The sequence below is a fragment of the Vulpes vulpes genome, chromosome 12 (genome assembly GCF_048418805.1).
Source record: "Vulpes vulpes isolate BD-2025 chromosome 12, VulVul3, whole genome shotgun sequence".
Lineage (NCBI taxonomy): Eukaryota > Metazoa > Chordata > Mammalia > Carnivora > Canidae > Vulpes > Vulpes vulpes.
In genome coordinates this window covers 65397019-65409524 of record NC_132791.1, presented here as the reverse complement: position 1 = coordinate 65409524, position 12506 = coordinate 65397019, and the positions used below count along the sequence as shown (strand labels likewise).

General features: G+C 33.4%; 1 protein-coding gene across 9 annotated transcripts in view; it reads left to right on the top strand.

Annotated features, from left to right (window-relative positions):
- The window catches only part of DMXL1 (Dmx like 1), a 125310-nt gene that overhangs the window by 17355 nt on the left and 95449 nt on the right, over positions 1-12506 (top strand). For 8 of the 9 annotated variants that reach the window (XM_026015413.2, XM_026015412.2, XM_026015411.2 and 5 more), the window contains exons 3-5: positions 988-1059; positions 4289-4367; positions 8646-8778. In XM_026015413.2, coding sequence (XP_025871198.1) covers positions 988-1059; positions 4289-4367; positions 8646-8778 — 284 coding nt within the window. Of the gene's footprint in view, positions 1-987; positions 1060-2841; positions 2893-4288; positions 4368-8645; positions 8779-12506 lie in introns of those variants that run through there. The other variant, XM_072728764.1, reaches the window with a different exon arrangement.

Genomic DNA, 12506 nt, shown 5'->3' with positions numbered 1-12506 from the left:
TAGAAGGGACACACTGTTCAATCTGGCCTGGTAGTCTCCTTCAGGTGTACATTGCCTCTTCTGATCTTTATACTTGTGTTCATACTTGTGTTATAACCTATTTCTACAATTGAATATTCACTGCTCTTTGAAGTACTACCCACTCTTAAAAGCCCAAACTAAATACTCCCTCCTAGACCGACTAAGTGTCTATGATGATTTCTATATCCTATGAACTTCTCAGAACACTACAAAAAGCCATTGAAAGTTTTTTCTATTCTATATTACCTCCTTGTTGCTTACCCCTTTCTTCTGTAAAGTTTATGCTCTTATTTTTTACCCTACATTCATTTTTGTTCTATCATTCTCATTTCTGATATTTCAGTGTTCTTCATCTGTGGCTCACTTAAGCTACAATAGTAACCATTACAGAGCCATTGATTGAAAGAGTAAATTTTAAGGACTCTCAGATAAAATGGAGTATTGAAAAGAATACATTTCTTAGAGAGTTCACAGCGGAAAAGATCTAAATTTTATTTTTAAAAAGCTAAATATCCACTAACAGGATTGTGAACTTTGAAGACATAGCCTAGAAACTGATTTTTAAGTCCTAATTTCCACTTGACAAGGAATATATCAATACATTTTTTTCTATGAGGAATGGAATTAATATTTACCATACACCTTATAGATAATTATATATTAGATGTTTTACAGATATTTTAATTCTCAAATTAATTCCATTAGGAAGATAGTTTTATGCATATTATAAATATAGATAGAGACACTTAGGTGCAGAGAGATTAACTTGCTGGTTACTTAGTAAGTGACAGTATTAGAATTCTGACTCCGGTATGGTAGTCTCTTAGAACTGTTATTCTCAAGAATTGATAAATGAAATTGTGGGAGGCAGCTTATTTTAAGATATACTACTAATTTCTTTTGCTCTTTTGATTCATAAGTAAGTTAACATATCCATAAGTTTTCTTTCTTTTTTCTTTTTAAAAGATTGCAGCATCCTATGGAAATGTTATCTCTGTTTTTGAACCAGTTAACCTACCGAAGCAAAAGAAAAATTTGGTCAGTAATTTATCATTTTTCTTTTAGAAATAGAAATTGAGTATTAAAAGACAGTATTTTAAAGAGTACAGAGTGATCATCAGATAAATCGTATAAATTATGCTATAATTAAAAGATACACATTAAGTGTTACTTCCATATTTAAAATATGTTTTAAATCTTGGATTAAAAAAGAAGTAAACCAAATTGTGTTGATGAATTATGTGGAAATGTTTTTTTTTCTTCTGACATTTTGCTTTATAATGGGTATTTGAAGAGTCAACAACTTTAAATTCTGCAGTTAACTTATTGCTAATGGCACACACCATTATATAGTGAAAGGTGCCACTTTGTTTTCGGTTTTTATTAACTGCTTTTAACTATTAACTACTTTTATATAGTTCTGCTTTTTCCTATGTATTTTGTTCTTAAAGTTACATGTTTTAATTGCAGAGTCTTAACATACCTCCAGGACTTTTTTCCCTCCTTATTGTATCACGTAATATAACTGTTAATAGATCAATACTTGCTTTTCTTTATGAAAAACTATATTCAGAAATAGTTCTAAAAGCTATTTAGAACAGTTTATAAATATTAGATTTCTTGGGTGCTTTAATGTTCTAAATATAATAGACCAGGTTATTTTACCCATTTCTAATGAAGATTAAACTGGTGATTTAAACCATAGGAAAGAGGATCAGCATATATATGGTCTTAAGAGCATTATCTTAGGAGCCAAGGACTGTTTACTTGCTTTCTCTGCTGCTTTCTAGCCATTTGATCCTAAGCAAGTCAGTGTCTTACGAGGCTCTTTGCTCAGTTCTGAAATAGGTTAATAGCTATTGATTCTTTTTTTTTTTTTTTTTAAAGATTTATTTATTTATTTATGATAGACAGAGAGAGAGAGAGAGAGAGGCAGAGACACAGGAGGAGGGAGAAGCAGGCTCCATGCTGGGAGCCTAATGTGGGACTCGATCCCGGGACTCCAGGATCGCGCCCTGGGCCAAAGGCAGGCACTAAACCGCTGAGCCACCCAGGGATCCCCGCTATTGATTCTTCATGGGAATATTGGAATGAAGACATGATGTCAAAAACCATGCAGAAATATATTAAATATAAAGAATTAACATGTTTTAATAATACACATACTTTTATATATATAACTTAATATTTTTCATTTCATTTTCACTTAGCTCATTAGTATCTTACAAATTCCCTCTGATTTAGTATGATAGCTGTTATTTCTTTCTTATGAATAAGAGAACAGAGGCCCAAAGAAAATTAGTTGGTTGACCATTAGAATAGCTGCTAAGCCACAGAACTAAGTACAACCAGCTGTTTTGATTCCTAAGTATGAGCATTCTTATTCCATACCTTGTGTTAATGAAAAACATTTTCTCTAGGTTAACTGACACTCATTTTGAAATTTCATGGAAGGAGTCTACAGTCCTTCCCTGATTTATATTTGTGTTGTATATTATCTGATGAATCCAATATCGGAGGCCCTGATAACCTATGAATTAGTAACTGATAGTAGTAAAAATAAGTGATTGCTCTGTTCAGAATGATATATTTCAAATAGAACTCCATAAATATTTATTGAATGAAGTAACTGACTTTTTAAAAAAGTCAGTATGTTATGTTAAAATGCCTTTATTATGAAGGATAGAATCAAGAATTTTAGTTTTTGTCCATTTTCTCATGTACTAATTAAAATTATTTAATATAATGCTTAAAAGTCAGTAAGAAGACTCTGGTTTATTGCTAGGCTGCACTGACTTTGCTGAAAGGGTTAAAAAGCAAGTCTGATGAATAAAGGGAAAACTGGATCAAATGGAAAAATGGACTTGGAAGGTACACAGAATCTATAATTACTGGGTATAGTCTTAGAGACTCTGTAGATTTTCATAAAAAAGATGTTATTTCCTTTCCTATGTGCATTGTAGAATATTCTTTTAAGGTGGTGGTTCTTCATGAGTGGAGCACTTCAGGATCACTAGTTGGACCATGTGTCCAGAGTCTGCCCTGGGGATTTCTAAATCTGTAGGTGTGAGATTATGCCTAGACACTTCTATGTCTAGTTCTAGAGAGGGTTCTGATATGTATTATGATTAAGAGCCATTCCTGCAAGGCAGTGTTTGGTAAAAACCTATTCTGCAGACCACCTTTATCAGAATCACCTGGGGGGTATTGATTTATTTTTTATTTTTTTAAGATGTTATTTATTTATTTATTTGGCCAAGAGAGAGACAGCACAAGCAGGGGGAACTGCAGGCAGAGGGAGAGGGAGAAGCAGGCTCCTCACTGAGCAGAGAGCCCGATGTAGGTCCTAGGACCCCGGGATTGTGACCTGAGCCAAAGGCAGACACTTAACCAACTGAGCCACCCAGGTGCCCAGTGGCATGTTGATTTAAAGTACAGATTCCTCATTCTGGATTTTTTGAGCCTGAACCTTTGGTCATGGGTCTCAGAAATCTGAACTTTTAGTAAACATCTCAGGTTATTGTACTAAAGTATGAGAACCACTACATTAAAAGATTGTTTATGGGTCTCAGTCTTTTAGAGGTTAATGAGCTCAACTTAATAGGCCACAGCCTGACTTTAAAAGAAAACAAAGTAAAATAGAAAATGTTAGAGTACATCACATGTAGTAAGGGTAAACCTAGATTTCATTTATGTGTGCATGTGTTTTGGGTCCTATTACAACATACATTTCTTACTGGTTTACTAAAAAAGTTTGAAAAATGTTGCTTCAAGGAATGAAAAAAAAAACTTATATAAGCATTACTACATTTTGTATTCTGAGTTTTCACACGTACTTTATGATCTCATGTGAGGATGAAACATTAAAAGAGAAGGAAGCCTCAGCACAGACAGACACATTTAAAATTAAGCCTTTGTAACTATAATAACAAAAGGTAGTCAGTGTAATTGTAAAAGTCTGAGGTTAAGGAGAATGTTGTCCAAACTAGCATAAACTGGTTGTTTATGCTGAAGACAAACTTTTGGACTTCCAAGAATGGGTATTCATTCTCTCACTATGATCTCTTCCATCACATATTTCTTATTATTCTCAACTCAATTGAACATTTTGTTCCCCATTAAAAATGACTGCATGGTCAGTTGTACCTCTAAAAACCTTTATATATTACTAAGAATAATAAACATGAACGTATATATATCTGATAGAGAAAAGCTGCCAGTAATAATTGGCTAAATGAGGTGTTTGATTTTTATTTTTTAATTTTAGGAATTATATAGTCAATGGCAGAAAAGTGGCCAATTTTTTCTGGAATCAATAGCACACAACATAACTTGGGATCCTGCAGGTAAGAACTGGATTAAGTGAAATGAAGTATCACTTGCCTAGGCTGTTTCTTTTATTACTTTCCTATGTTTCAATTCTGCTTTGCTTGATATTGTGGGGAATAAAAAGTAAGGATAACATTATGTTCTTTTAGAACTTGTACTGAAATGAAGACAAATGCTCACTGTAATACCTGTTGTTTTGGAAAAGAGACTTTAATTCTCTCTGGACAATCAAAATTTCATTGAAGAGGAGCTTTTTGACCAGCTCTTTTGTAGATTTTAACATTAAGAGTGGGGCTAGATGGGAGGAGAGAAAAAGAAGTGAATTCTGAGATAACGTGTGTCTGTGTGTGTATCGTATACCTATTTCTGCATTAAAAAAAATCCCAAAGCCAGTTGTACTAATCTACCACAATACACAAAGGCACAGAGAAAGAAAATACAAGACACATTACATTCTCTTAGTGCTTAAGACTTCATTGGGGCTGGAGTGAATCTGGTGATAAGGAGATAGACAACAACATATTATGGAAGGCCTTTAAAGCTATATTAAGGTATTTGAACTTAATTCTTTTTAATTATCCAGAAAAATGTCACAGTTTTTAAAAGTGGATTGTGACAAGCCAAGATTTATGGTTTTGTATGATTTTTCTGGTAGCAGCAGGTTGGAAGAGGAGGATAAATATTTACAATTATTATAATTACCTTTGCACAGTATGCATTCATAGGAGTCTGAATGAGAAATAAGAATTTAATTCAAGACCTTTAATGTAGTAGGTGCTTAATTAAGGTTGAATGACTTAACGAAAGCAGCGCAAAGATATGAAATGCATTTAGGTGATTGTGTGACAGTTGGATTGTAGATTATTTTGTGAATATCTGTGATCACAAGAAGAAGATTGATATATCAGAGTTACAGATAGTGGAACATAGGTTTTGTTTGTACATGTGGAATTTGACATGCTTGCAACATAGAACTCGAAGTCATCAGTTTAGATCAGATAGCTTGCATTTTAATATAGTAGATGAAATGGCTGAGAAAAAATATTTAGAAAACAAAGTTCAGAATATTAGAAAATTATTTTAGAAGATAAAAGAGATTATCTTTTAGATACTTCTAAAAAAAAATCACAGTGGTTTAAAATGTTCTTTCTTAGGATATAGACTTGATGCCTACTAGCTGGTAACCTACATGTATATTTTAGGCATAAAATACAAATGGAAAGAGGTCAGACCTGGGTTCAAATTTGGCTTTTAGCTTAGTATTGCAGTTTATGTATAACTCTACTATAGATAGACATATGTTCCAGTTATTGCCTGTTTTTCCTGTGATTATTAATAGAGTTACCTTCTGCTCTCAGAAAAATTCCTATTTGGATGATACATTAGTTTATTCTATTATAGCACAACATTCTATTGTAATTGTTTACATGGTTTAAATTTTTGATAAGACAAAGGCTGAGATTCTATTTTATTCAGTATTTTCTTTGAGGGGCCATTATATTAGGTTTTCAATGTTTACATATTTTACTCTAAGTTTTATGATCATGAAGAAATTAACATATCAAAAATAGTTAACTCACTTGTAAATTAAAGTCATATCTTTTTCACAGGGAAAGCTTTTAATGATCAGATATGGCAGTGTATTTGAAAGTATTTGGTAAATGATAAGAGCCCTGTAAAAATAGTGTTAGCAAATAAACTAGCTACTTGAAATGTCATATTAGTAACTACAATAAAAACATTTCACATTAGAATTGAGTGATAATTCTTTAATAATAACATAATAGTCACTTGTAAATTTTGTATTATTGGTCTATCAGTATTAATGGTTTGGAGGATAATATTAATGTTAAATTCCTTAGTCATTTCAGAGTTGTATCAAAAGAACTTATTTTCTTAACTATGTGGTAGCAACTTGACAACAACTCATGATAATTATCTCTTTATTGTGATGAGTTAAAATTTACATCGAAGTTTATTATTTGTATTTTTATAAACAGAAAATTTGTAATGGTTTGGTTGAGAAATGGGTTATTGTTGTAATATTTTGAAACAATTACCATATTATTTTTACAAGTGAACTTTATCTATAAACAGATTTTAAATATTTTAAGTGAAGTATTAGTATTCTGGTTTTGATCAATACTTATTTAACTATATGCCAGGTATTGGGATATAAAGAAATTTTTTCAGATGATGCTACTAAATTGACTCTAGTGCCTTTGTGTTTTCTCCAGATCCACTATTGCATGTGGCTTAAATTGTAAGATTTTTCTCTTTAAGACTTTCTATGCTTTTTTTCTCTACTTTAATATTCATACCTCCACCGTTTGTGTTCAAGTCAACATACTGTACCATACCTTAGCTATTTTTGTATCATTTCATAACTGGGATTAAGTACTTGGTATTCTATATTAATTTCTTTTTTTTTCTATATTAATTTCTTAATCCTTCATGGTATACCTTAATTTCAGCTTCAGTTTATGTTTAAGAACGTGTGTAAAAACTGAAATAAATACAGAGGTGAGGTTGGCAATTGCCAGAGGCAGGAGTGAGGGGTGGATGAAATACGTGAAGAGAGGGTCAACAGGTACAAATTTCCAGTTATAAATAAGTCCTGGGGATGTAGTATCCAGCATAGTGACCATACCATGGGTAACAATACTGAATTGTATATTTGAAAGTTGTTAAGAGAGTAGCTCTTAAAAGTTCTTACATCACAAGAGAAAAATTATAACCAATGTGTGATGATGGATGTTAACTAGATTTACTATGCTGACCAGTTTACAGTATATGCAAATATTGGATCATTATGTTGTACACCTGAAATGAATAAATTGTTAATATATGTTATATCTCAATTTTAAAAAGAAAACTTGTGTCTAACTATATGTACGTGGAATGTCTCATTGGTGCTTTCTAGGCTGTTTTTATTTGTTTATGAAATTTTCTATCTAGTTGCTGCAATTTATTGAGCTTCTGCTAAGTGCCTACCCTGTGCTAAATGGATTATACATATTATAACTAATCATTAGAACAACTCTACATATGTCTGATTTTACAAGTGAGAAGAAAATTGAGGCTCAAAGTTCGTCCAACTAGATCAAATTCACATGACTAATTAAGTGACTTATTTGGGATTTAGACACAGAGATTTCTGATCGATAGTCAGTGTTTTGTCCCAGACCCACTTTCCTTTTGAAATAAGGTAATCTTTCCAGAGTGACACAAATCCACAGTCCTTATTTGCCAAAGTGAATGCCTTACTTATTTTCAACTTTTTGGCCACAATTGTGTCCCTTCCTTTCTCCTTTTTGTCTGGACAATAGCCTTCTTCTCAGTTATGCAAGTCATAAATTGGGATCTGTCCTTGAAACCTTTTGTATCTCCTGTTTTTTAGTTGGTGTTAAGCCTTGAAAATTCTGCTTTTGAAATGGCTTTCAAATCCTTCCTTCTTACTTCAGTATTTGATTCAGATCCTCATGATTTCCCTTTGTTGTTTATTATAGTTAGCTAACCATGTTTCCCTGTGTTTTTGTTTTCCCTAATCTATCTCTAGTCTTGTTTTTTAAAAAGAATCTTTGCCTTTCTTTGTGTACTGGAGCCTTTGAAAGCATGATGAAACTTAAGGATTACCTCTCTAGAAAACTGTACATACTATACAGATAACTTTTGTGTATTATCTTAAGAGGTCTCTTCAAGCCCATCTGTTGACGTCCCCCCATTCCAGTTCAGACTCCTGTTCTAAAATACAGATCCACTTATGTAACCCCCACACACTTAAAACTCCCACCTACCTAAAACAAGGTCCAAGTTCCATGTAAATTTTGAAAGTGCTTTGCAGTCTGACCCCAGAAATTTTCCACCCTTATTTCTTTTTCCAAGTCTGTTGTGTACCTTATCCGTAACCATAAACCAGAGTATGAATCATTCTTGGGAATATATTTGAACTTGCATGACTTCATGTCTCTCTACAATATGTCTCTACGAGAACATGAAGTCGTCATGGAAAAGGACAGTGCTTCATTTGTCATCGTATCCTCCTCAATGGCTAGGACAGCGCCTGGTACAGAGAAGATGCTCGTTAAATGTTTGTTAAATGAGAGATTGTATGATCTATTCTCTTTTTCTCTAGCTGCTTTAACAAAATTAAAACACAGCCTCCCCCAACAAATCTTTTTATTTAACTTTTTATAGAAGTTGTGCTATTTTTGTAGTATTATATGAAACTCTTGACCATGTGACTTAATTAAATACTTTTAAATAATAAATTGTTAATATATATCTATTTTTAGGCAATCGTCTTTTAACTGGTTCTAGCTGTTTGCAACTGTGGTACAATGCTAACTTGGAGAAACCATCTGAAGATGAAAATCCAGATAAAACAGACCTTAATTTGGGGGACTGGAGATGCATTTGGCATTGCAAGTAAGCAATTTATTAGGGGATTGAAGTGATAAACCTGTTTATGTGGGTTTTATTATAAATGCATTTTAGTTTGTGTAAAACTACACTAACATAAGTATTGATTTTTTATTCTGTGACAGGTCTTTTATTATATACAGAGAATGCACTGTTTCCCATGTTCTACAGATCCAGTTTTTTTAATTGTTGAATAAAACACCTAGAAAGAAACATAAGAAATTTGTTAAGCCTATATGATTATCATTAAATAGAAACTTGCTAAGTTATACAAAAGGAGACATACATTTTCCATGCTTTTAACTGGAAGTTTTCCTATTGTGAAGAAGTGTCTTTTTCCAAAGTTACTTTATGTATTGAACATAATCCCTGTCAAAATTCCATTGGAATTTCTACTTTTGAGCATAGTTTTAAACTCTTAAAAGTTAAATATGAGAAAATCAGGGAAATTGAAAGAAATAAAGGAATGAAGATAACATACTAAAATGAGTTCTAAAGCCAGAGCTGGTCAAGTGGTTTGTTTTTGATGTAGGAACAGATTAGAGTCCAGGATTAGATGAAGTACCCAGGGAGATTCAATATGTAAGGTGTCATTTTATATCATGAGGCAAACTTGATAGCTCTGTGGAGAAGAAAATGAAATTAGAGTCTCACCCCACAATAAGTGTCAGAAGAAGGAAACATTGAATTTCTATACAATGAAATGATGCTAAAGGAAAATACAGGTGAATTTTAATAATATAGAATTATAATGTCCATTATGGTAGCAATTAGTGACATCTCACTTTTGAGCACTTGAAATATGGCCAGTTTGAATTGAAATGTGCTTTAAGTATAAAATACACATTGGATTTCAAGAATTTAACACAAAGGAAAAAAATGTAAAATATCCTTAATTTTTTAATTGATTACATGTTGAAATAATATTTTTCATATATTAGCTTAAATAAAATAATATCACCTGTTTCTTTTTACTTTTTAAAAATGCGGCTACTAGGAAATTTAGCATTTGATGTTTATGTTCTATCACAGTTGCATGAAAACTGCTGCCTTAGATTAGGGAGAGACTTTCTAGGTGTCCAGAACTAGAAACTGAAAGGAAAGGAAAGAAAAACCTCAATAGTTGCAACCATATCCTTAAAAAACTTCTGTAAAATAAGGAAACTGAAAAGTTGAAAGGAGAGATTTGCAGTTTGGAGTTAATGCCTCCAATTTTTAAGACTTAAAATTTAACTAGAAAATTAACTAGAAAAGAACAGATAATAGTAAACAAAAATGGACAATGAGGAGATAAATTGTAAATGGTAGTACATGTGAATAATAGCAAATTAAGTAGGTGTTGATGGACCTCACTTAAAATCAAGAAATGCAAAATATCCAGAAAGAAGAGGATGGATAATAGCTATTACTAGTGAGTGTTTAGAGAACAGGTACTTTTATAGTCTGTTAATAAGGAAGTGTGGTTGGTATTTTTCTGTAGAGCAATTTGGAAGTATGAATCAACAGGCTTAATTTTTTTTATACCCTTGAGAGACTAACTCCAAATTCATACAGCAAATGTTTCAGGCAGTGGTAAAGGTGCTTGGAATATAGCAGGGACCAGATAGGGAGAGAGACTGTAAACCAGTAAACCAGTATGACAGAATGTTAAATGGCATTCTTCCTGAGTCAGTTTTATATGAAACGGTAATAAGAAATATATCAGATAGCAAAGTGAGAGTAAGGCATACCTCATATATATAAGGTTTCCAAAGGAGGTTTCAGAGCAGCTGGTTCCATGTATTTTGCACCTGTCAGCTGGATCATAGGTTTTATAAAGGATTAACATATGGAAAGGGAATAGGATTTTCCAAAAAGTAAATTTTTTAGCAAGAGTTAACCTTTGTTCTGGAGTCTTTCATGTAAGTTTAGCAGAGGGGGGAGCAGCAGTGTTATATTGCCTTCACTGCAGGGCTTCTGTGGGTTGAACTGGTTATTTGAAATGTGTTTGGTGCCTTTGGGAGAGGGGAAGAATCTTAAGTTAAATCAAGATCAGAATCTACAGTAGTAACTTGGGCTAGACATACTCTTTATTTGAGATGGTTGTTAAGTAGAAAAGCCATGGGACTCAGGTTTCTATTTAAGAGCAGCTGATGATTATACTAACTGGAACACATTTAAATTTTGAGTTTGATCACATTCATTTTGTGATGTGTTTAAAGTACTTTTTATACATATTAGATCAAGATAGAGAAAAGTAAGTAGGGTAAGAGGAAGAAGAATGGAGGTGACTTTGGGTGTAGATCTGAAGGAAGCGAGGGAGCATATCTCTGGGAGAAGCATGTTGTAAGCAGAGGGAACCATCAAGTGCAGACTCTCTGGTAAGGGTGTGTTTAGCTTGTGGCAGGAGCAAAGCGAATAAGATCAGGGGTCTGCTCAGAGGTTATTGTGAAGCTCCTGCCTTTTGTTCTGAGTTGGGAAAATCTTGAGGACTTTGATTGAGCCAAGGGAGCATTGAGGACTGATTTGATTTCCCCTTTAAAAGGACTGCCTTTGCTGCCATTTTGAGAAGACCTGGAGCCAAAGGTCACAATCGTGGACAGGATTGCAATGAGATCAGGCACCTTTAATTATTTGTTTTAAGAATATTTTTAGAATTAACCAGATGCATAAAAGTGCATATACAAGGATATTCATTGCACCACTTTTTTTGTAGCAGTAAAAATGAGAAAACAGCAATGAATAAAGAAATTATTTTAAAGCATTGCGTATATCTGTAATGCAATAGCATAGCCAGTAAAATGATGCAGATCTATACACATTGATATGAAAACATGTTCGTTACATACATTAAAATAAGTATTACAAAGCAAATTGTATATATGACCTCACTTTCCATTTCCTCCTCCCCTGTATCCTACCACGGAAAGTAGACAGAATGGAGAGATGGGTCTGGAAGGCAGTGTGTTAAAATATAGGCAGTGGTTTTGCCTGGAAATGGGTGTTGTGATATTGGTGAAACTAGATGATTTCATTTTCTTCTTTTCATATGTATGTTTCCATACTTTCTATTACATATTTATTACTTTTAAAATCCAGAAGAAAAGTTATTTTTTATTAGTTTCAGAAGTAGAATTTAGTGATTCATCAGTTGCAAGTAACATGCAGTAGTACTCATTTACATCAAGTGCCCTCCTTAGTGTCCATCATCCAGCTACCTCATCCCCCAAACCCTCTCCCCTCCAGCAACCCTCAGTTTGTTTCCTAGAAGTTATTTTTAATTTGGAATGAACTGTGACAGAATTCCTTTTTGGCCTCCTTTACAAATAAATTTAAGACAGTCTATCCAAGCATGAAATTGGGTGAAGAAAAGACAAACAGTGGTAGAGAGGGTTGTCTTGAGATCAGCATATACAGGTAGCCAGAAGGGAAGACCATGAAGGAACAAGAGCAAAGCTCTTTAAAGAAGAAAAAGGTGTGTACCAAGTGTATAGATGAAGCTGGCAGGCTCACTCCATCATGCTTGCAAGTCCCCCCAGTAACGCGCACATAATCTTTAGGTAAATGCTACCTTAAGAAAGAATTAATTTCAAATTTTTAATTTATTGTCCATGAAAATGTATGTAGGGGCACCTGGGTGGCTCAGTTGGTTAAGTGTGTGCCTTCAGCTCATGTCCTGATCCCAGGGTCTTGGGGTGGAGTCCTGCATCTGACTCCCTGCTCCGTGGGGGGCCTGCTTTTCCCTTTCCCTCTCC